The sequence below is a fragment of the Myotis brandtii genome, unplaced genomic scaffold (genome assembly GCF_000412655.1).
Source record: "Myotis brandtii unplaced genomic scaffold, ASM41265v1 scaffold1858, whole genome shotgun sequence".
NCBI classification, from domain to species: Eukaryota; Metazoa; Chordata; class Mammalia; order Chiroptera; family Vespertilionidae; genus Myotis; species Myotis brandtii.
The window spans coordinates 36,885-59,057 of NW_005356896.1; the positions used below are offsets into that span (position 1 = coordinate 36,885).

The 22,173-nt window shown below is 42.7% G+C and overlaps 1 protein-coding gene across 1 annotated transcript in view; it reads right to left on the minus strand.

Annotated features, from left to right (window-relative positions):
• Positions 1–22,173, minus strand: part of LRGUK (leucine-rich repeats and guanylate kinase domain containing) — a gene marked incomplete at its 5' end in the record, with an annotated part of 101,588 nt that overhangs the window by 5,114 nt on the left and 74,301 nt on the right. Inside the window, 4 exons of the mRNA XM_005864116.2 lie at positions 1,051–1,169; positions 6,897–7,010; positions 8,107–8,195; positions 20,784–20,911. Of these exons, the coding sequence (XP_005864178.1) occupies positions 1,051–1,169; positions 6,897–7,010; positions 8,107–8,195; positions 20,784–20,911 (450 nt within the window). The remainder of the gene's footprint in view (positions 1–1,050; positions 1,170–6,896; positions 7,011–8,106; positions 8,196–20,783; positions 20,912–22,173) is intronic.

Sequence of the window (22,173 nt, forward strand, 5' to 3'; positions counted from 1 at the left end):
GTTTGAAATTATGAAACTATTTATTGAACTCAGAATAGAAAGGTAATACAAAAAAAGTTAAAACAAATGCACCTGTGGCCATCACCGCCCCCCTGGATCGCTGCAGCGCCCACCAGGGGGCGGTAGCGCCCACTTTGGGAATCACTGGGTTAGAAGATGGCTGTTTTAGGAACCTCTTCCTTCCTCCATGTGTCCTCTTGTCCCTGGCAACCTAACAAGTCTATATTCTGTTTCTGGTTCCCCTGGTCACCTGAGCAAGCAGGGATCCTCACTTGCCGCTTCTGGACTCAGGCAGAACATCCCACCCCCACCTCAGGCTACAGACAGTGGCTCCCTCCTGGCCTCCAGGTCCTACAGAATTCCCGCGATCTACTCGTTCCTCCATCAGTCGCGCACAGAACCCCAGCTTCTATCCCAACACGGGGTTACTTTCATATTTGCCCATTTTCATCTCTAACGCTTCAATTTCCTCACACTGTTCAAGGTCTTTACTCATTGTCATTTATGAACATTGCACTGAGCCCAGAGACAAAAATGCAATGACCATCTGTCTGCACATGAAGATACGCATTCACATGTGTGTTGGGGAGCAACGGGCAAAAAGTGTGTGAAGTGAGGGGGGTGAGTTAGACTGGGCCAGATCCTTCAACCCTAACAGCCTCGGCATTCTCCCAGAGCAGCCAGCAACCTGAAACCTTCCATGCTTCCTCTTCACCTTCACTCAAAGGAGCCCCACTTGTCAAAGGGGGATCCCAAGTCATCTCTCCTCCAGAAAGCACCTGCCCCTCGCCCTAGAAGACCCCTGCAAGTGGTATGGTCAGGTGTGGGGGGGGCAGCAGCGTCCACTCTAAGTAGCTGTGTGACCTTTCTGAAGTTTGTTTCTCTTGTATAATGATGAGGCAAATAACCCACCCTACCTACAAGGAGAGGTGCTGACTTAAAACACTCATTTAGTTTAAAAAAATCCATAACAGTCAGAAAAAGGGTAAGCAATAGATATAATTATAATTTTACTATTTATATGGCAACCAGTTGTAAAACGACTCCTACCTTTAAGGGTCCAATCTTCCTTGATATCACGTATTTCTGGAGGCTTAAAAGGCAAGTCTTTTAACCACGGACAAGACTGAAACAATGCAGAGTATTTCCCAGCATGGGTATCCTTGTTGCTGAAAATTGAAAAAATGAATGATACCTGTTAGATGATAAACTACTAATGGCCACGCAACCTATGCCCATGACTTCACCGGGTTACCTTTATCAAGCCCTGTCAGGAGTCTGCGAACAAGTCTCTGTTGAGCTCAACTTTTCACTGGTATCTGTAGCAAGACCCTAGATAGCAGCTGACATAAAGTACTGCATAGATTAGCATAAACTTCTCCTCTATTATACAAAACATAACTGAAGACATTGGGATAGGTGCTGGAGTATAAAACTAGATAGGTAAGGCACAGGCCCTAATTTCTAGGACTTTACAATCAAGTGCAACTTATGTACAGTGGTTCCTGCTCCTTCAAGGAGAGAGAGAAGGAAAGCATGTCAGGCGGCCTGACCTGGTCCACACATTGGGCCCGTCTGACACTAGTTTGGGGACTGTGATTTCATCCGGCTCTTAGGATAAGGTGGGGGTGTGGACTGGGTGCCTGAAGTTCCTGCGTCTGGCAGTGCACTTCCTCCCGCCCCATTGCTCTTCTTGCGCAAGTCACCTGCTCCGTGGCTACCTCTCAGGGGAGGCAGCCCTCCCTTCGTGGCTCACCCAGCAGAGCACTGTGAGTGGTTGAGCTTCATCCACAGCAAGATGGAACGTTATTTCTTGTATTGATGAACTAGCATGTCTCCCATACTTTGTAAACTGTTTATTTCTTTTCCTCATTTATCCTTTGAGGATGTTCGTGTTTTCCATATCAGTTTGTGTGAACTCTTTATATACGGAATGCCAACTCTTTTGTTGTATTTTAAAGAGCTTGCTGTTTTCCTTTTAATTTTATTTTGAACCTAGAGAAACTTAAGATGTTTAAATCATAAAAAATATATTCATCTTTTCATCTGTGATTTTCCCTCATTTCTGCAAAAAATATTTCATTAACACTTTAATCAACCTACCATATGAATATAATTAAAACTAAGTCATATTATACAGAAGGGCTTATAAAAAAAAGCAATACTCACCCCAATTTCTTTCTCCTGAAAGCCAACCATTTCTTGACCATGTCTGTGCTTAGATGTCCTGGTAATAACCTTCTGATTTCTAAATATGTTACTAACATGTATTGATTTATCAGCTTTAGACACACCTTTGGGAGACATGGATTTCCACTCTGACTGGGAAGGGTTTAGCTCACTTAATAACGCTCCCCCGACTTTTCCTCCCAGAACAGTTCTAACCTATTTTCAGTTGCTCCATCTGTCAGATCTTCATCTTCACGTATCCTATTTAAAACCTCCACCTCTTGTTCCATCAACAACAGATGGTATATATTGACCTTCCACCTCCACATCCTAAACTTTGTCCTCAGAGTTCCACTTTTCACTGTCAATGTTAAATTTTAGATTTAGCCGAAGGCTGAGTTAAAATGTTGAAAATTAATAGATGATTGTTTACTGCAGAGGCCAGTAGTTGGCTGTGATTATTCTTTCTCCTCTATAGTTCCACGTAATGATTCCTATCTCTGCAAAAAAATACGTTTCAAGGATCAAGTTCAAGTTGACCTCCACTTGCTCACATTCCACATTTACACACATATCTGGCAGTAGCAAAGGCTGATACCAGTTGAGTCTGTTCAAGATAAAGCCTGCCATTTAAATGTCAACCAGGATGATATTGTAACAAAAAGGGGTAGAAGTAAGTCTTGGTGAGGTGTCTTCAGGAGTTCGGGGCTCTACTGCTGGAAGCAGGGTTAGCTTTCTGGGCCTGTCCTCGACCCAGGAGGAAACGTAGTGGGTGACACATCCAATGTGGGCCCAAGCTCACTGCCTATGTGATGTTTGAATGGCAAGCAGAGGCTGCAGCTCTTGGGTGGTAGTTCATGGCTGGAATCCAGCACCGGCTTTCCTGGAAAGCTCCCATCCAGCTGAGCACGGACACCAGCCTTTGCTGGACCTGAGCTCCCTATCAACTATAGCAAAGGCTGGGTGACGCCAATATTCCTACCTAGAGATAGTCCAATCTCCTGCACCCAGGGGTTCTGCTTAGAAGTTTTGATTACTTGGTATCAACTGATAGTAAAGTTGAATTGCTTTCTTAATGGAGGAGATCACTCTTGAACTGAGCTCTTGGGTCTTTTGCTAGACAGCAGCGTTTGGAACCTCCTCAGAGTGCTAGGCCCCTTCCGGTCGGACACCCAAGCTCCTGGAAGCTCTTGTTTCCCAGTCTTGCTCACACAGGAAGCACTTCCTAGAGAGGGATAACCTTGGCGAGACCAACACTGTCAACACCTGGGTTTTACAGTGACCGAACAGCTCTACTCCTGGCAGTGGAGAAATGCCGTTAAGCCAGGCCTGGGATCTTCTCTCTAGAAGTATAACTAGACTGAGTCCTGCCCCTTAAGTTCAGTCTCAGACGCATTTATGTTTTATGGGCTAGAGCTTTTATTCCAACCCACAGAGGCATAAAGATGTTCTTCCCTCTTTAGTGAAAGGCAATACTCCATAGTTTATGGCCAAATTCCTGAGAATATGAATGTAGTACGTTGAAGGGAACATAGAAAGAAAGTAGCAAGAAAAATCTCAGTGGGTTTTAGTAATAGATATGGTACTAGTTTTCTAGGTTTGGCATAACAAAGTGCTGTGAACTCAGTGGTTGAAATTTATTGTCTCACAGCTCTGGAGTCTAAAAGTCAGAGATCAATGTGTCAGCGGGGCTGTGAGGGAGAATCAAGTCCAGGCCTCACCCCTAGCTTCTGGCGGTTTGTGGCAATCTTCTATTTCCTGGGCTTCTGCATCACCCCAGCTCTCTCCCTGTGTGTCTGTACCAAATTTCCTCTTTTATATGGACACCAATCATATGAAATCAGGGTTCACCCTACTGCAGTATGACCTCACCTCAATTAATTATACCTGCAATGACCCTATTTCCAAGTAAGATCACATATTCGTAGGTACTGGGAGTTAGAGTCCCAACATATGAATTTTTAAGGGACACAATTCAACCAGCAACACATGTTGTGATTTTTGGATATCTTTTCACTTAAAACACACATTAAAAAAAGCATAACAGAACAAGTTCTGCCTTTCAACAATTACTTTTCCTTTGTATCAAAGCAAGCATGAAGTGAAAATGCTCTGAAAGAAAGTCAGAAGTCAAACATGGTGGAGAAGTATCACCATATACGAAGGGTCAGACTTGAGTGACAAGTCCCTTTCACCAGGGGCACAGGTGATGTATACATAGTCCACTGCATCCTATTAGGCATTTTTTTCCTTCTGCTAGGGACTGAATGTTGTGTTCCCTCCCCCAAATCCATGTGTTGCAATCCTAACCCCCAATGTCACAGCACAAGAGTGGCGGGGGGGGGGGGCTTTGGGAGGTGACTTTGTCAGGAGGTGAAGCCCTCGTGAATGGGATTAGTGCCCTCAAAAGAAGAGACACGAGACAGCTTGCTTCCTCTCTCTGTTTTCCGCCCTGTGAGGACACAGCAAGGAGACAGTCATCTGCAAACCAGGAAGGGGACCCTCCTCAGAACCTGGCCACCTTGGCAGCCTGATCGCAGACTTCTGAGCCTCCAGAGCTATGAGAAATAACTGTTAGTTATGCCGCCCTGTCTGTAGCAATTTGTTACAGCAGCCTCAACTAAGACATTCTCTTTCTCACTGTATTCCCATCCACCTGCATCACTGTACTAAAAACTCAGAGCTTCAATAAATCCCCAGAGATCCACAGTTTCAACATTGTCACGGAAAGCTAATTAGCTAATCGTAATGCCAGAATCTCTAGTATTTACTGAAATGTGCAGATGGGGGCGGACTACTTAGAAGTGACAGTTATTTCTCGTCATTAAATTAGTGAAGGAAACCCAAAGTGTTACAACAATAAAACTCAGACACGAAGGAAAGTATTACTCATTTTTAAATTCTCATTATGATACATCGCCATCAAAAAATATCCCTTTGTGTGGCAGGCTTTTAAAATAACTTTAAAAATTTATATTAATGCTTTGAAAATTATAAAATGCTCATTGTTGAAGATATGGAGAAGAAGAGAGAAAATTAAAATTGGCCATAATCCCATCACTAAAAGATAGTAACTGATGAAATTTTGGTATATTTCTTTCCAGTGTTATTTTTTTCTGTACTACACAAATATTTTTAGAACCTCCATTTTGCTGGATATGCATTTGCATTTGACTTTTAACACTTATCATCATGCTATAGGCCCTGATTTATATGTAACTAAAATTTTTTTAACATATAGAGCATTATGAGAAACTCAATTGTATATAAAGGACCATTTTTTGAATATTTCATCAAATTCTCATGAAATTTTAATAGTTTTTAGGATATATAAAAATAAAAAGTATGTCCTGTGTAGACAATTTAGAAGGTACAGAGAAGAGATAAATAAAAAGAACATAATTCTAGAGGAATACTCGCTGTTAGCGTTTGAATGTACTTCCTTCCAGTCAAAGGTTTTGTCTAGTGTGTCGCCATGTATTCAAACATGCCAGAGAGACTGCCAAACCCACAGACCCCTTCTGAAGAGTTCTTTCCTCAGTTCTCTGCCACTGGTCTGGCTACAGATGGCTGGAAAAGGATGGGCGCTTGACATGGGGGCAATCAACTTAAAAGCCAGCCTGTTACCTACGAGGGCCCTGGCTAGAGACCTCTACCCAAGAGTGGCACTTCATGGTAAATGGTGACTGACTCAGCCAGCGAGATCTTTGCTGGGAAGCTTGGATTCAAGGCCTACAAGAGAGAGGGCCAGTGTGGCAGGTCCAGCTGAAATGGAAACAGTGCAGGAGAATGCCCACCAAAACCAGGTGCTGAAATCAGCAGTGCAGGGTCTGCTGTGGTCTACATGGAGTCCTCAACTTATACATAGTCAGGTTTTGGTTTTTTGGCTTTTTTTACAATATATTTTTATTGATTTCAGAGAAGAAGGGAGAGGAGAGAAAGATAGAAACATCAATGATGAGAGTGAATCATTGATCAGGCTGCCTCCTTCACACTCCCTACTGGGGACTGAGCCCGCAGCCCAGGCATGTGCCCTGACCGGGAATCAAAACCATGACCTCCTGGTTCATAGGTTGACACTCAACTACTGAGCCATACCGGCTGGGCTACATAGGCAGGTTTTGAACCACACTTTGACATATTATGCACTGGAACCCTGAAAGGGCATTTTGTATGTTGGACATGAGCTAGTAAACGTTTTGAAATATAGCACTGTACCAACCAGAGATGTTGACTGTGAATTACGGACACCAACTTTGGCCAATTTGAATATTACAAAGAGAGTTATTGAAAAGCTGTTGGGTAGTTTAGAGACTTGGTGGAAAACTAGAGAACCAGGCTTAATGAGGCAGAAACCAAGGTAAGGTAGGTGCCAAAACACAGCTGAGTCATGATACAGGAAGAGACTGGTAGACATCATTGCTTGTACTTCCCAGTAGATTCTGATTCTTCTACCACTGGCGACTTGAATGACCTCTAACTGTCCCTGCATCATGTGATCACTCCCTCCAGATCCAGAGTTCCAGAGAGAGGCTTCCCATTGTGTGAACCTAGCTTATATGCTTGTATCCTCCCTAGAGGGCCAGCCTCTCTCATTCAAATCCCATGGTGGCAGGTGGGGCCCTGCTTCCCAGATTCAGGATGCGTTTGAAGCCGAGGGACGAGTGCCATTAGCTTAAACTGACCAGTAGAAAATAACCAATTCCATCCAATAAAACTCAACTCACCTCTTTCCATAGCCAAAGGGAATTTTAGAAGACTCTTCACAAACCTCAAAAACTTTCTGTAGTTCTGAAACTGAGGCATAATATGTATTGTTGAGGGGTGTTGGTACTGAACCCCTGAAATTAGAAATAACAAAAAATGTAAAGAATTTTGTAATGATACCAAGTATTATAAAACATGTAATACGTAAACACTGACTATTACATTCCACATGAGTGCAAATATCAATAAAACCCCTCATAAACATGTGCCTCAAAGCTGGCATTATGACATTCTAATTTGTAGATTAAGCAAATTTGTGTTGCTGTAAATATTCCTTTTCCACGAAGCCAAATTATTTTTCTACTGATCAGAATGTATTATATTATAAACCCTAGTCTACTAGTTATGTGAGGCCCAGCAATATACCAATGACTATAAAAATGGAAATAGATATTTTCCATTCCTTTGTAATCTAATGCTTTGAAATAGCACAATTAAATATTTCTAAAAATTCTAATATTATACCCTCACCTGAAATTGAGTATAAAATATTTCTTTTTTCTTCTATACTAGCCTGTTTTCCCAGAGTGACTTGAAAGAATCATTAACCATTTTTAGGGAATAAATCCTACAGTTTGCCATTCACCCCAGACTTGCTAACTAGAGTTGCTGTGTGCACAGCTCAATTGCATATAAATGTAGGCAAATCCAAAGCACCTATCTGTCCCAGCATGACCCATTTGGAGCTCATATTTAAAACTGCTGAGTTTCTCTGTCTACAGTGCTTTAACCAGCAAGGCCACTCTGCTAGTCAGAGGTCATACAGGCCCAGTTGTAGCTGCTCTGGGGACCATTGCCTATCATCTGGCCACCACCCTCCTAACCCCCAGAACTTTGTGAATACCACACAGCCTGTCCTGTGAATCAGACTAACCAAAGAGAGTCTCCCAATGTGGGGAAAATTAATCACGTTTTATAGAGCAGACAAATAGACACATGTATTATTTATGTTGGTTAAAAATTTTTCAACAGATAGCTTAAAATTACAGACAATAAAAAGAACTATGATCTCAAACAACTTTAAATGGCCTTTTTATCTGGAACCACTGGGTTCATTTTAGTATAGAGGTCCAAGTTTATGTTGATCATTTAGGATTCATCTGCTCTATTTCGATATGAGAAAATCAATCTAAAGATGCCCAGGTATAAATAAACGTGATAAGTCGCTACCTTTGAAACAGGAATGTAAAATGAGGAGGTGTCTTCCCCATTAGGGCCTGCCGGGCTGCCTCATACTGTCTCTCCATAGAATTTTCTTCCTACACAAGAAACAGCATCAGAAAATTATACTGATGTTAAAAACATGTCAAGTGAGTAAAAGAGCTATAATCATTTCTCTTCTTATTAGAGATTGCCAAATATGTGAAAAGAAAAAGGAAAAGTAGATAGGCCTAAAAAACAATTGTTATTTGTTCAGTGGGGGGGGTGTGTGTAACTTTATAACTAAAATCAGAATACTTTTATGGAGACTGCAATTTAATATATAAATATATGACATCTGAATAATAATGTAGAAAAATTTTGTTCACATTTCATGTTTATACTTTTATCTTTTCAATGAGACTCTCTCTCAAGGATCCAGATTATTATTGTCCTTTTAGTTTTCCCAGATGTCACACAGAGTAACAGACTGACTATATCCAACAATGCTGACGCGTGACCTGGAAACAGGACAAATGGCGACGTCTTTCTCCTGTATTTCACCAACATCACTGTCACCATCACTAAATCCTTGGTAAGCATTTGATGGGGATACAGAGATATAAAGACCACAGTCTCAGCATTCAAAAGGAGTATGACCTGGTGGTAAAAGGCGATTTAAAAAGATGGAGGGAAAAAGAAAAGATAGCTCATGCTGTTTTGTAAACAGTACATGTGTTTACACAGAGACGGTCTGATGGGGTGTGGGCCTGTTGAGCAACTGTCCATGCACTGGATTTCTTCACTTTAGCCAAACTTAATATATAAAATTCTTAACTGACAGAAATATAAATTGGCAAATGCTTATTTGTTTTACATAAAAAAACCTATGCATTGATAAAGGGATTTATATGATCATTTATTTAAACAGCAAGTGCATTTAAAAGACACTAATATTTGCTTGCAGTAACTAAAGCTGAAATAAACCTGACTTTTTATTTTAATGCCCTTACCAGGCTCCTTTATAAATTGATATTCTATTAAAATCATATAGGAAATAACCACAAACAAGCATGTCAGTGAAAGAACCCAGGCCATAGCTAATGGTGAGGAGCCCACAACTCCAGGCTCCCCACCTGCTCAGCCTTGGGGGCCGGCATAGCTTCGAGAGTTTGCCTGTCTTTGAGGACATTTTTAAGAATCCAGTGTTAAGGATTAAGTTGGTGTGGTTCTAAAGCAGTGATGGCGAACCTATGACATGCGTGTCAGAGGTGACACGCGAACTCATTTTTTTGGTTGATTTTTCTTTGTTAAATGGCATTTAAATATATAAAATAAATATCAAAAATATAAGTCTTTGTTTTACTATGGTTGCAAATATCAAAAAATTTCTATATGTGACACGGCACCAGAGTTAAGTGAGGGTTTTTCAAAATGCTGACATTCTGAGCTCAAAAGGTTCGCCATCACTGTTCTAAAGACATGTTGGCATTGCAAAGACTTACCTGCAGGAGTGGCTCTGCTCTGCCGGATGCCAAGACTGACACAGCAAGCATCTCTGGGCAGCAGTTCCACCCTGGGGACCAGAAGCCCCCCTGTCTCCCCGGCACATGCACACACGCCTTAGCACAAAGCAGGGGCTCAACAAATATTTTTAATGTAAATTATGTAAATTTGGGAAGATAAATAATGTTTACTGCTCTCTATAATCTGGACTAGAATTTGCTCTCAGCTGTGGCTAGCTGTGGAAATCATGACACGTGAGAGCTACCACGTGGACTCCCTGAACATGGCTCTCGGGGGAATGTTTGATTGCCAAGACCTTTTCGTGTTTCCCTGACCATCAGCTCCAAGGTTCTGTGTAAGCAGGATGAGGGGAAAATGTCTATTGGGCAGGAGGGAGGGGTCCGGAATGGGATAAGAAAGGAACAAACTGTTTAAATTTCACCATTTAAAAACGATATATTTAAGTAACTCCATGGATATGTCTATATTGTTTCATATTACTATAAAATTACTAAATAGATTCCAAATCTGCTGCCCTACTCTCATATTAATTTAGTCTTCTTCCTCGAATCATTCTATACTTGTATATACTACATTTACTGTTGTGATTTCACTCTATACCAGTGGTTCTCAACCTTCCTAATGCTGCGACCCTTTAATACAATTCCTCATGTTGTGGTGACCCCCAATTTCATTGTTACAAATTGAACATAATTAAAGCATAGTGGTTAATCACAAAAAACAATATTTAATTAGATATGTGTTTTCCGATGGTCTTAGGTGACCCCTGTGAAAGGGTCGTTCGACCCCCAAAGGGGTCGCGACCCACAGGTTGAGAACCACTGCTCTCTACCATCCTTATTTTTCCCCCTATACTGATGCATGCTTTTAATTATATCATGACTGGGAAGATGCCAGTGGTAATGGATGCACAGCTTTTGGATCTTCCGGAATCCCCATCTGAAAATAGATATAGAAACTATATAGTAAAATAAAAGATGTTTCAAGACATATGTAAGAAAACAAAGTGAAAAGGTATCACCTCAAGCTCCAAATACAAGTGATAATAGCCCCCAAACCGCATGGTATAGGTTTCCATGCAGAGGAAGCCGCAGGAAGGGACAGGACAGTGACTAAGAGAGCTGAGAACAGGAGAACCTCCAAAACAGCTCAGAGGTAACCCCTGGGAAGCACAGGAGGAGGTTGTGGGAACTCTAGCGGAAACACGGCAGGGGCTGTTCCACTCCAGAAGTGGTAAGAGTAAGGGGTCCACAGTAAGTTCCAAAGGAGCTGGATCAACTGTGAATTCTTGAGAGTGACCCACTGGGGTTCCCCCCTTCTAAGGGGGCCTCACGCTGAAGGAAAGCTGTGGGAATGGAATAAAATTATTAGGACAGAGTCAACAGAGACAAAGGAAAGAGCAAGTCTACACCAAAGTGGGAGAGGGAAGCAGAACCAGGGAGTCTCAGGAAGAATGTCATTTATATTTCATCACCCTTTGAAGAAACCTAAAAGCTTGAGAAAACGAATTTCACATAAAAATGAGAAATTTTCTGGTCAAACCCCATACAAAGTTATTATAAGAAAAAAGAGGCAAGGAGTAGAACAGTGGTTCTCAACCTTCTGGCCCTTTAAATACAGTTCCTCATGTTGTGACCCAACCATAAAATTATTTTCGTTGCTACTTCATAACTGTAATGTTGCTACTGTTATGAATCGTAATGTAAATATCTGATATGCAGCATGGTCTTAGGCGACCCCTGTGAAAGGGTCGTTCCACCGCCAAAGGGGTCGCGACCCACAGGTTGAGAACCGCTGGAGTAGAATAACACCTCTACATACAATGAAAGCTTGCTCATAAAACAGGTAAAGTTCATATTCCACTATTTCAAAATAAACTAAAAGGCATTCAGACAATGACACAACACATTAGAGCAGTGGTCGGCAAACTCATTAGTCAACAGAACCAAATATCAACAGTACAACGATTGAAATTTCTTTTGAGAGCCAAATTTTTTAAACTTAAACTATATAGGTAGGTACATTGTTATTAACTTAATTAGGGTACTCCTAAGGCTTAGGAAGAGCCACACTCAAGGGGCCAAAGAGCCGCATGTGGCTCGAGAGCCGCAGTTTGCTGACCACTGCATTAGAGGAACAAATAAATTACAATGTTACACACTCAGAAATGAGGTGACAGAACTCAGGAAAGACTTAGAAATAGAAGGGGAAAAAATCACCTTAGAAACAAAAACTAAACTAGAAAGGATACAGGAGTGAATGAGCACAACAAATAACGTCTTAAGTAGAAAGTAAATGGAGAGAAGTTTTTAAACTAAAAATGAATGAATGAAAAGGATTCAAGAGAAAATGACAAATATTTAAGATAAACAAAGAAGACCCAACACATAAACCATAAGGGTCCTTGACAGAGTAGACTAAAACAAGGAAACAGGATAGATAATAAAAAACTCAGTTCAACTATAAAGTACAATAGTACAACAGACTGTTAGCAACAGGTAAGGGTTCAGGAAATACTCTTACCATAGCTCTTTCTATATCTACTACAGAATTAGCTTAGATAACAGAACAGCTAGAGAGACATTTGCCTAAATTCTAATAACGAGTATTACGTATCTACAGATTTGAGAACTAAGACAAAATGAAAGTTAAAGGGGAGGAGGTGTATAATGACTATACGCTCTGATAGTGCAGCTATAACACCATCGAAAATATTGGGTGCTGGTAATATTATTGTTATTCTGAGGCTACTCTGTGTGTAATGGGCATAAAAATAAAAAATGTAATGAGATAGTATAATTTTATCATCTATGTCTTTCAGAATCAGGATTCTCAATGTGGCAGAAAAAAATATATGTAATCGATATAGAAGAAGATAGATAAAAATCCTGAAGTCTTGAATCTGAATTGGAAACATTAACGCAAACTCATGAAATATTTTATCCACAAAAGAGGCCTAGAAACAATGACCGCCCCATGGGACAGGTAGCGAGCAAAAGAGCACAGACGATCTTATGATCATGTTACAAGGACACAGGAGCAACCTGAAGAGGCTGTCACTGGCCAAAGGTACAATAATTTCAATAAGGATAAAAAATGCAGCGGGTGGATACCCTTCACTATGATGTGCATAAATCAATATCACAAATGATATTTTAAAATTAATAGGTCACCAATATTTTGTCTTTAAAAAAGCGTTTGGACGGCTGATCTTATATGAGCCGTCCCACTTGGCAAGCCGGTGGCAGGTCAGAGAAGCATTTCCTTATACGTTACCCCAGCTAATAAACACGGCGCTGAGCCCTGTGCGCTGAAAAATGCACCTGAGGAGAAGAACGCACTTTTCTTTTGGCGTCAAAATAGACCCTCCTAAGCTGCGTAATCCTGGGTGAGCCCCCTGAGCTGACCTCCTCACAGTTTTGAAAGGAAATAGCGCCAAGTAGATGTAGGTGCCCACTATTTTGTCACCACAGATCCGCTTCTCACGGGGCACTTTATAAAACGGTGCCGCCTTATCTGCCACACACATGCATTTGCCACGCTGGCTTTGAATGAACTGGGCATTCAGCATTTTTTTTCTAAAGAATTGGCTTGGGGTAATGTGGCCTGCTTCACAGTAAGGGTATCCCCTAAGGAGGCCAGAGGAGCTTGTTGAAGAAACAGATACAGTTGGAATTCAGACAATCGAGCTACTTCCAGAAGGCAAAGACCTAGTCACAACAATCCCAGAGCAAAAAGCCTTCACGAAGCCATCATAACCTCCACGTGTGCTTCCCGGGAGCCAGCCGTGCAGACGGGGTCGGGCTGCTCTCAGGGAGGGCAAGTGAGCACAGTGATATCTGACAAGTAAAACACAAGAACTTAGCTGCAGCCAACTGCACATGTGAGTGTCATACAAAGAAACTTCTCACTGTATATGCTTGTTCTATATTTTTTGCAGCAGTAAAAAAAGGAGCTGTACATTTTTAACTCACACCTAAAAAGAAAATTTTATTTAAGAAATAAGGCTATCATCAACAAATCAACAAACGACAAGTGCTGGAGAGGATGTGGAGAAAAAGGAACACTCGTGCACTGCTGGTGGGAATGCAGACTGGTGCAGCCACTATGGAAGACAGTATGGAGTTTCCTCAAAAAGCAAAACATGGAACTCCCATTTGACCCTGTGATCCCACTTCTAGGAATATATCCCAAGAAACCAAAAACACCAATCAGAAAGGATATATGCACCCATATGTTCATAGCAGCACAATTCACCATAGCTAAGATCTGGAAACAGCCTAAGTGCCCATCAGTAGATGAATGGATTAGAAAACTGTGGTACATCTACACGATGGAATACTATGCTGCTGTAAAAAAGAAGGAACTCTTACAATTTGCAACGGCATGGATGGAGCTGGAGAGCATTATGCTAAGTGAAATAAGCCAGTCAATGAAGGAAAAATACCACATGATCTCACTCATTCATGGATAATAAAGACCATTACAAACTTTTGAACAATAATAGATACAGAGGCAGAGCTGCCTCAAACTGATTGTCAAACTGCAGTGGGAAGGCCAGAGAGGGTTGGGGGGCAGAAGGGAGGGGAGTAAGAGATCAACCGAAGGACTTGTATGCATACATATAAACATAACCAAAGGACACAAGACACTGGGGGGCATGGGAGGCTAGGGGAAGGTCAAGGGGAGAAAAAAAAAGGAGACATATATAATACTCTTTGCAATACTTTAAGCAATAAAACAATTAAAAAAAGAAATAAGGCTGATTAAAATTATGTTTATAGTTCTCCAAGAATCTTTTAGAGATGTTCAAATTAATGTGCTTTGGGAGTCATTCAGAAAAGTAAATACCATTTAAGCTTTGAAGAAAGAAGAAATAAAGCAACAGAAAATTGTATAAGCAAGGAATGAGGAAATTGAGCACTTCATTAAATTACTTAAATCTATATTAAATTATGGTCATATTCCTAGAAAGCATTGTATATTGATAAACTATTGGAGTAACAACAAGAAAAGTGATGTTAACAGTTTTGTTTTTTTTCAGACTTGAATAACAAAGAATAACACGTTTCTTTCTAAGAAAGATGAATTAGTTGGGTCCTAGAGTAAATACCCAGTGATCTTAGGTACAAGGAACAAAAAACAGCTGTCAGTATGTTAGGAGTCAGTAAGACCGAGGTCCTCCATGCTCCATTAGCCCATTTTCTACTTATAGAACCAAGGCAGGCCCTGGCTGGGTGGCTCAGTTGGTTGGAGCACTGTACACCGAATGGTCAGGGCACATACCTAGGTTGTGGTTTCGATCCCCAGCATGGTATAGACATGTGCGGGAGGCAACTAATCCATGTTTCTCTCTCTCTCTCCCTTCCCCTCTGTCTGAAAATCAATGAATATGTCCTCAGGTGAGGAGGAGGAGGAGGGGGGGGGCGGGAAAGAAGGCAGTAGTAGAAAAGCTACAGACACACTGGCCTGACCCAAGCAATGAGAGGAGACCGGAGGGTGTCACTACTAGACTATACCTTCCATAAGGACAGGGGCCATGTCCATCTTGTTCTAGTGTCAAGAAGAGAGACTGGTCAGCAAATACCTGTGCTGTACTGAAAAGCAAATCCAGGTCGGCATACATAGTAGGAACTGCACACATTCAGGATGGGTAGAGATACATGAATGAGTGAGAGAAAAAGAAGGGGAAGGAGAAGGGTAGAGGAAGGGAGGGGAGGTGAAGGGAATAAATACTGCTATTATATAAAATCTAATTTATTTTTGCATATTGACATTGTATCTAATAACCTTGTCAAATGCATTATTTCCTAAATTTACACCAATCATCTCTTTATATAACCGACATGTAACAAACAGCGTGTAAGTTTCAGGTGAGCAACAGCTGAGGGCCTGACCCTTTCTGCCCTCCCTGCCAACCACTATCACCATAACAACAGTCAACATTTGTTTTATGGTCAACAATTTAGAAAAACGTTCCATATGCATTTGACACAATAACTTTGTAAGGTAGATATTACTAGCTTCGCTTCACAGGAGAGAAAATGACATGCCATAGCAGATAAGTGGCTTTTATAAGACCCCCCAGTAGGTGGTAGGACTGTCACATGAACTCAGTCAGTGCATTTCCTTCCAGGTCAAGGAACCAGTAGATAGATGCAGACAGAAGCAAGCCAGACTAAAAATACACATGCACACACACACACACACACACACACACATACATGCACACACACACGCACACACACATACATGCACATACACACATACATGCACACACACACACGCACATACACACACACACACAAATATACACTTACCCAACCAGTTATGACATGTGTCCACGTGACTCCCAAGCAATAGAATGGTTTCCTTAAGACACAGACAAAAGCAGCTTCCTTGTTTTGTAATCACACCTTGACATACATGTAGTTACAAACTATGCACACGGAAAGAGTGGAATGTTAGAAGGAAGGGGTGAGCCGGAAAGACCTCATGCATGGGTGAGTTCTGGGGTAGGTTTGAGTAGAGAGGAAGAACGCAGTCTTCAGCAGAAGCAGGAAGGGTGCCTCAGAGAAACAACCAAAGAAAGCATTGCTGATGGGAGCGTCTACCCTGTCCCTCTCTGCCGATGGCTCTCTGGATCGTTTCCAAAGGTAAATCCTCATCTACAGTTACAATGCCAAAAAGGCACAAACATTTCTACCTTTTCTTTTTTCAGGGGGCAAGGTAAGATACAGGTTTTTGAAAGAGAAAGCTGTAATTCCTTTCTTTAATCCAGAAACTGGGAACTAAAAGTTCTAAAAATACATGGAAATTTATGTTGGGAAAATAACACGTTCTCTCCTGAGGGGTGGAATGAGGGCACACGAGGTAATTTACACGAAAGCCCTTTCCAGATTAGAAATGCTGTATAAGGCCATCTATGTTCTCTAACCTAATGTGGCAACATCTTACTAAAGCTTCGGTGTGGTGATTTTAAACAGCCATGTTGCTCCTTTTGTAGCATTATAACAGCAGTGCCAAAGGCTAATAAACTATGAACTATCCTAAAACTGAATACTTACAATTTAAAGATAGCATTGTATTCATAATCTTGACAAGAAAATGAGGCACTAGCCCTAGCCAGTTTGGCTCAGTGGATAGAGCAACGGCCTGCAGACTAAAGGGTTCCAGGTTCGATTTCAGTCAAGGGCACATGCCTGGGTTGTGGGCTCGATCCCCAGTAGGGGGCGTGCAGGAGGCAGCCCATCAATGATTCTCTCTCATCACTGAGGTATCTCTCTCTCTCTCTCTCTCTCCCTTCCTCTCTGAAATCAATAACAAAATATTAAAAAAAGAAAGAAAAAAAAAGAAAATGAGGCACTAAAAATATCTTAGGCAAATTCACCCCATACACGACAGCAGTAATTTAGTGTTACATTTGCACTGGTTCCTGAAGAATGAACCTGTGGCCTCTTGGGGGATGTGATTCTGTTCCAATGTCTCCCCACCAGCACTGACAGGCAGAGGCGCCGGGACCTCGAGGCTGCCAGGTCTGAACGTTGCTGCCGTGGAGGGCAGGCAGCTGCCAGCCTCACACGGGACACGGTCGGTGTCCTAGACTAGGCTCTGGCTGCCCTGGATCATGGGGCTGACGAGCTTCCCAGGGAGGTCCCTGCAGGAAAAGAGTGAGTGGCCCTGCGTGTAGAAGTTCAGGGGACTCTGACGACAGGTGATACCTGCTCCCCTCCCATCTGCCGCCACCAAGGTGGCCCCTCCGGCTCTCACGCTGCCTTTTTATCACTCTTTTCCTCTCCAGTTTCTCCACGCCGGTCATTCATTTTATATGGAAATCTTGGAGATGAATTATTGAGAAGAACATATAGAGTGGCTTTAAAAAACATCTCTGTTCCCCTGTTCCCACTCCTGGGTATGTGAGCGCCCTGGACCAGAGAAAAGCTACCTGTAATTAGGCCTGAAAGCTTTCTAACAGGTAATATTCAGATGGGTCAAGTTTAAGTAAATCACGAATGCCCACTAACTGATCAATAACAAAATATTAAAAAAAGAAAGAAAAAAAAAGAAAATGAGGCACTAAAAATATCTTAGGCAAATTCACCCCATACACGACAGCAGTAATTTAGTGTTACATTTGCACTGGTTCCTGAAGAATGAACCTGTGGCCTCTTGGGGGATGTGATTCTGTTCCAATGTCTCCCCACCAGCACTGACAGGCAGAGGCGCCGGGACCTCGAGGCTGCCAGGTCTGAACGCTGCTGCCGTGGAGGGCAGGCAGCTGCCAGCCTCACACGGGACACGGTCGGTGTCCTAGACTAGGCTCTGGCTGCCCTGGATCATGGGGCTGACGAGCTTCCCAGGGAGGTCCCTGCAGGAAAAGAGTGAGTGGCCCTGCGTGTAGAAGTTCAGGGGACTCTGACGACAGGTGATACCTGCTCCCCTCCCATCTGCCGCCACCAAGGTGGCCCCTCCGGCTCTCACGCTGCCTTTTTATCACTCTTTTCCTCTCCAGTTTCTCCACGCCGGTCATTCATTTTATATGGAAATCTTGGAGATGAATTATTGAGAAGAACATAGAGAGTGGCTTTAAAAAACATCTCTGTTCCCCTGTTCCCACTCCTGGGTATGTGAGCGCCCTGGACCAGAGGAAAGCTACCTGTAATTAGGCCTGAAAGCTTTCTAACAGGTAATATTCAGATGGGTCAAGTTTAAGTAAATCACGAATGCCCACTAACTGGCGGAGGGGAGCTAGCCAACGGTGTATGCATCTCAGCGGTGTGCGGGAACACAACCTCATCGGGACAGGAGCTGGTCTGGCTGCAGGGCACAGACTCGTCGTGAGGCATGAAGGTGGCCCATGATTTGTGCTCTGGAGTTTACACTCTGGAGTGCCCTGTCCTAGGGGAGAGTAAAGAACAGTTGACATTTGAAAAGCTAAGTTCCAGGAAGCATAAAGCCATACCACGGTGTGCAGAGAGGAAGCGGTGGGCTGACCTGGAAAGAGCTGGGTGTCCCAGGACTGAGGGGTTCCTTGTGCAGAGGGAGGACCCCTGGGACACAAATCTCAGGGGTCAGTAGTAGGCCAAGGGACCAGGAGGACGGGCTACGGAGAATACCAGAGCCACTGGCTCGGAATGGAACTCGGGGTCTCAGACAAGGAGTGTCTCTGTGCTATCCGTGGAGGGTGGTACAGAGGCCCAGCGCTCTGCCCCAATTTCCCCGGCTGGTGTGGGCCTCAGGATTCTTGAACTTAACCCAAAGGGTGGGCGCAATCCGCACTCCCAATGACTGATATTTGATTTCCCACAGATCCCCGGTGGAGGGGAACGATTCCGGATTTATTTTGGATAAATATGCACTCAAGTATCAGGGAATGAATTCATATTATAGATGTTGAGAGTCTACCCACTGCTCCTTCTAGGAAGCCACAGTCTGTACAGGTGGCCCTGCCACCGGTAACTGGACAAGCAGCCTTCTGTGATCGGGGTGGTATGGCCTGAAATGTCCAGCTGGGCCAATGAGATTCTCTTGCCTTCTGCAATATGTATTAAAGAGATGGAATTTGCTGGGAATTGCAGGCACTGAGCCAAGAGATTGTGGAGAATTGGGGCTGGTGTGCATGAGAAGGGGTGCAAATTCTGTGGGAGAGGCCAGCCTAGAGAGAGAGGGGACAAGACACACGAGCAAAAGAAGCAGAGGTGAAAGGCACCTGCTGCCTCAGGAGGCAGAGAATGCGCGCACCAGCCTTTCTAATCCACCGCACTCCCAATGACTGATATTTGATTTCCCACAGATCCCCGGTGGAGGGGAACGATTCCGGATTTATTTTGGATAAATATGCACTCAAGTATCAGGGAATGAATTCATATTATAGATGTTGAGAGTCTACCCACTGCTCCTTCTAGGAAGCCACAGTCTGTACAGGTGGCCCTGCCACCGGTAACTGGACAAGCAGCCTTCTGTGATCGGGGTGGTATGGCCTGAAATGTCCAGCTGGGCCAATGAGATTCTCTTGCCTTCTGCAATATGTATTAAAGAGATGGAATTTGCTGGGAATTGCAGGCACTGAGCCAAGAGATTGTGGAGAATTGGGGCTGGTGTGCATGAGAAGGGGTGCAAATTCTGTGGGAGAGGCCAGCCTAGAGAGAGAGGGGACAAGACACACGAGCAAAAGAAGCAGAGGTGAAAGGCACCTGCTGCCTCAGGAGGCAGAGAATGCGCGCACCAGCCTTTCTAATCCAAGCTCGCTTCTCTGAGGTCCGCTCTTCACCCCGCCCACGATGCACTGGGAACCCCTCACCTACCCTTCATAATGGAACTGCCTCCTACCGGAGCCGATTTGAATGGGTATCTGTTTTCTTGCACCTGCAACACCCAACTCTTACGACTAAGTCAGAGTAGAATGTATACACAGTTCATACCGCTGCCCGAGACTCTTCACCTGCAGGAGCCAGTCTGGTTCTTTTGACCCCTGCCTATGGTCCTGACTTCAGAAGATGATGTAGTTATTTGTTTAGAAGAAGCTGGGCTTAAGGAAACACATCCGAGGCGATGACAACCAAAGCTAAAGTTCCATCGCTTCCACAACGGCAACTGCAATGACTGAGATCTCTTCGCATTCCCAGATCATCACGTGCAAACTATTACACAGGGAAAATGAGCACCACCTCGCTTGAATGCAGTGCCAGTGCTGCATTCAATAGACCGATTTCTCCGAATTCGCAGAGAACGGGGCTGGGACTCGGTGACCTGGCCGGTCTAAGTACTGCTCTGTCATAAAGCATGCACTCTGAGTGGGCTCCCTCTGGCGACTCAGCCCAAGAACACCAAAATTCCATCCCAACAGCAAAGCAAGTCTTCCCTGGAAATACGTATTTTACAGCCTTAGTTCTATTGTGCTTTCCTGTTCGTGCTAAACCGGAGAGCTGAGTGTTAAGGTTCTGACCGGGTTCTGCCTGGGGGAAAGGCCCTCACAAACTCTACACGGAATATTCTATTGTTAGAAGCGACGTCTACTATTAGAGGTGTAGAAAGAGGCAAAAACAAACAAACCCCTTGTGTTTATGTGACACCAGTCGGAGAATCATTTTGGTGAAACTTATTAGTCTGCAAATATCAAGCCCTGCTTTTGTCTGACGCTATGTAACCAGTTGCGGCTTCCCCCGTCTATCCCTCCTTACCACTGGTGTCTTTTTGGTTGAAAATCTGGTCCATAATTTCATAAAGTAGTTTCTGTCTGTAGAATCCGTAAAATTAGATGAAGTCAAATAAGCAGATTTTTGAAATGTCCGTGGAGATGTCTTAACATCTGGTTGAGGAAAAAAACACACACACACCAAAGTTTAAAATAAAAGGCATAAAATAGGATAAAGGAACTTTCTGAAGTGAGAGAAATGTTTTCTCTCTGCATTTGCCCAAACACAATGGCCTGCATGTTTAGTCTGGACCATGGTTTCAAGTATGAAGAAGAAGGGCATTCAAGTATCTGGGGCAGAAGCTTCGCGGGCAGAGAGAGGGTCTGTGCCTAAAGGACCCGGAAGCATGCTTAACACACTGAATTCAGGAATCCAGGGGGGCGAAGCAAGGAAAGCATAAGACGGAGAGGCTGGAGTCTGTGCTCATTTAAAAAAAAAAAAAAAACAGAAACAAAAAACCCCTTATCCTGTTTGCTTGTTTTTTTAAATTCTCATCTGAGCGTTTTTTAAATTTAATTTTTATTTATTATTTATTTATTATTGATTTTAGAGAGAGGAAGGAAGGAAGAGAGAGAAACATCAGTGTGAGAGAGAAAAATCGATGGGTTGCCTCCCACAGGCTCCTCGACCTGAAATTGAACTTGCGACCTAGATATGTGCCCTGCCTGGGAATCAAACCTTCAGCCTTCTAGTGTACAGGATGATGCTCCAACTGAGCCATTTGGACAGAGAAAAAGCCCGATCCTATTACTGGAACCATAAGAATAGAGCATTGTGGAAAAAGCCCAGATAATTTGAAAAAAGTTAAGATAAAATTTAAAGAAATAGAAGCTATATTCATATATATATATATGAATATATATATGAATATATATTCATATATATATATGAATATATATATGAATATATATTCATATATATATTCATATATATATATATGAATATAGCTTCTATTTCTTTAAATTTTATCTTAACTTTTTTCAAATTATCTGGGCTTTTTCCACAATGCTCTATTCTTATGGTTCCAGTAATAGGATCGGGCTTTTACTCTGTCCAAATGGCTCAGTTGGAGCATCATCCTGTACACTAGAAGGCTGAAGGTTTGATTCCCAGGCAGGGCACATATCTAGGTCGCAAGTTCAATTTCAGGTCGAGGAGCCTGTGGGAGGCAACCCATCGATTTTTCTCTCTCACACTGATGTTTCTCTCTCTTCCTTCCTCTCTCTAAAATCAATAATAAATAAATAATAAATAAAAATTAAATTTAAAAAACGCTCAGATGAGAATTTAAAAAAACAAGCAAACAGGATAAGGGGTTTTTTGTTTCTGTTTTTTTTTTTTTTTTAAATGAGCACAGACTCCAGCCTCTCCGGCT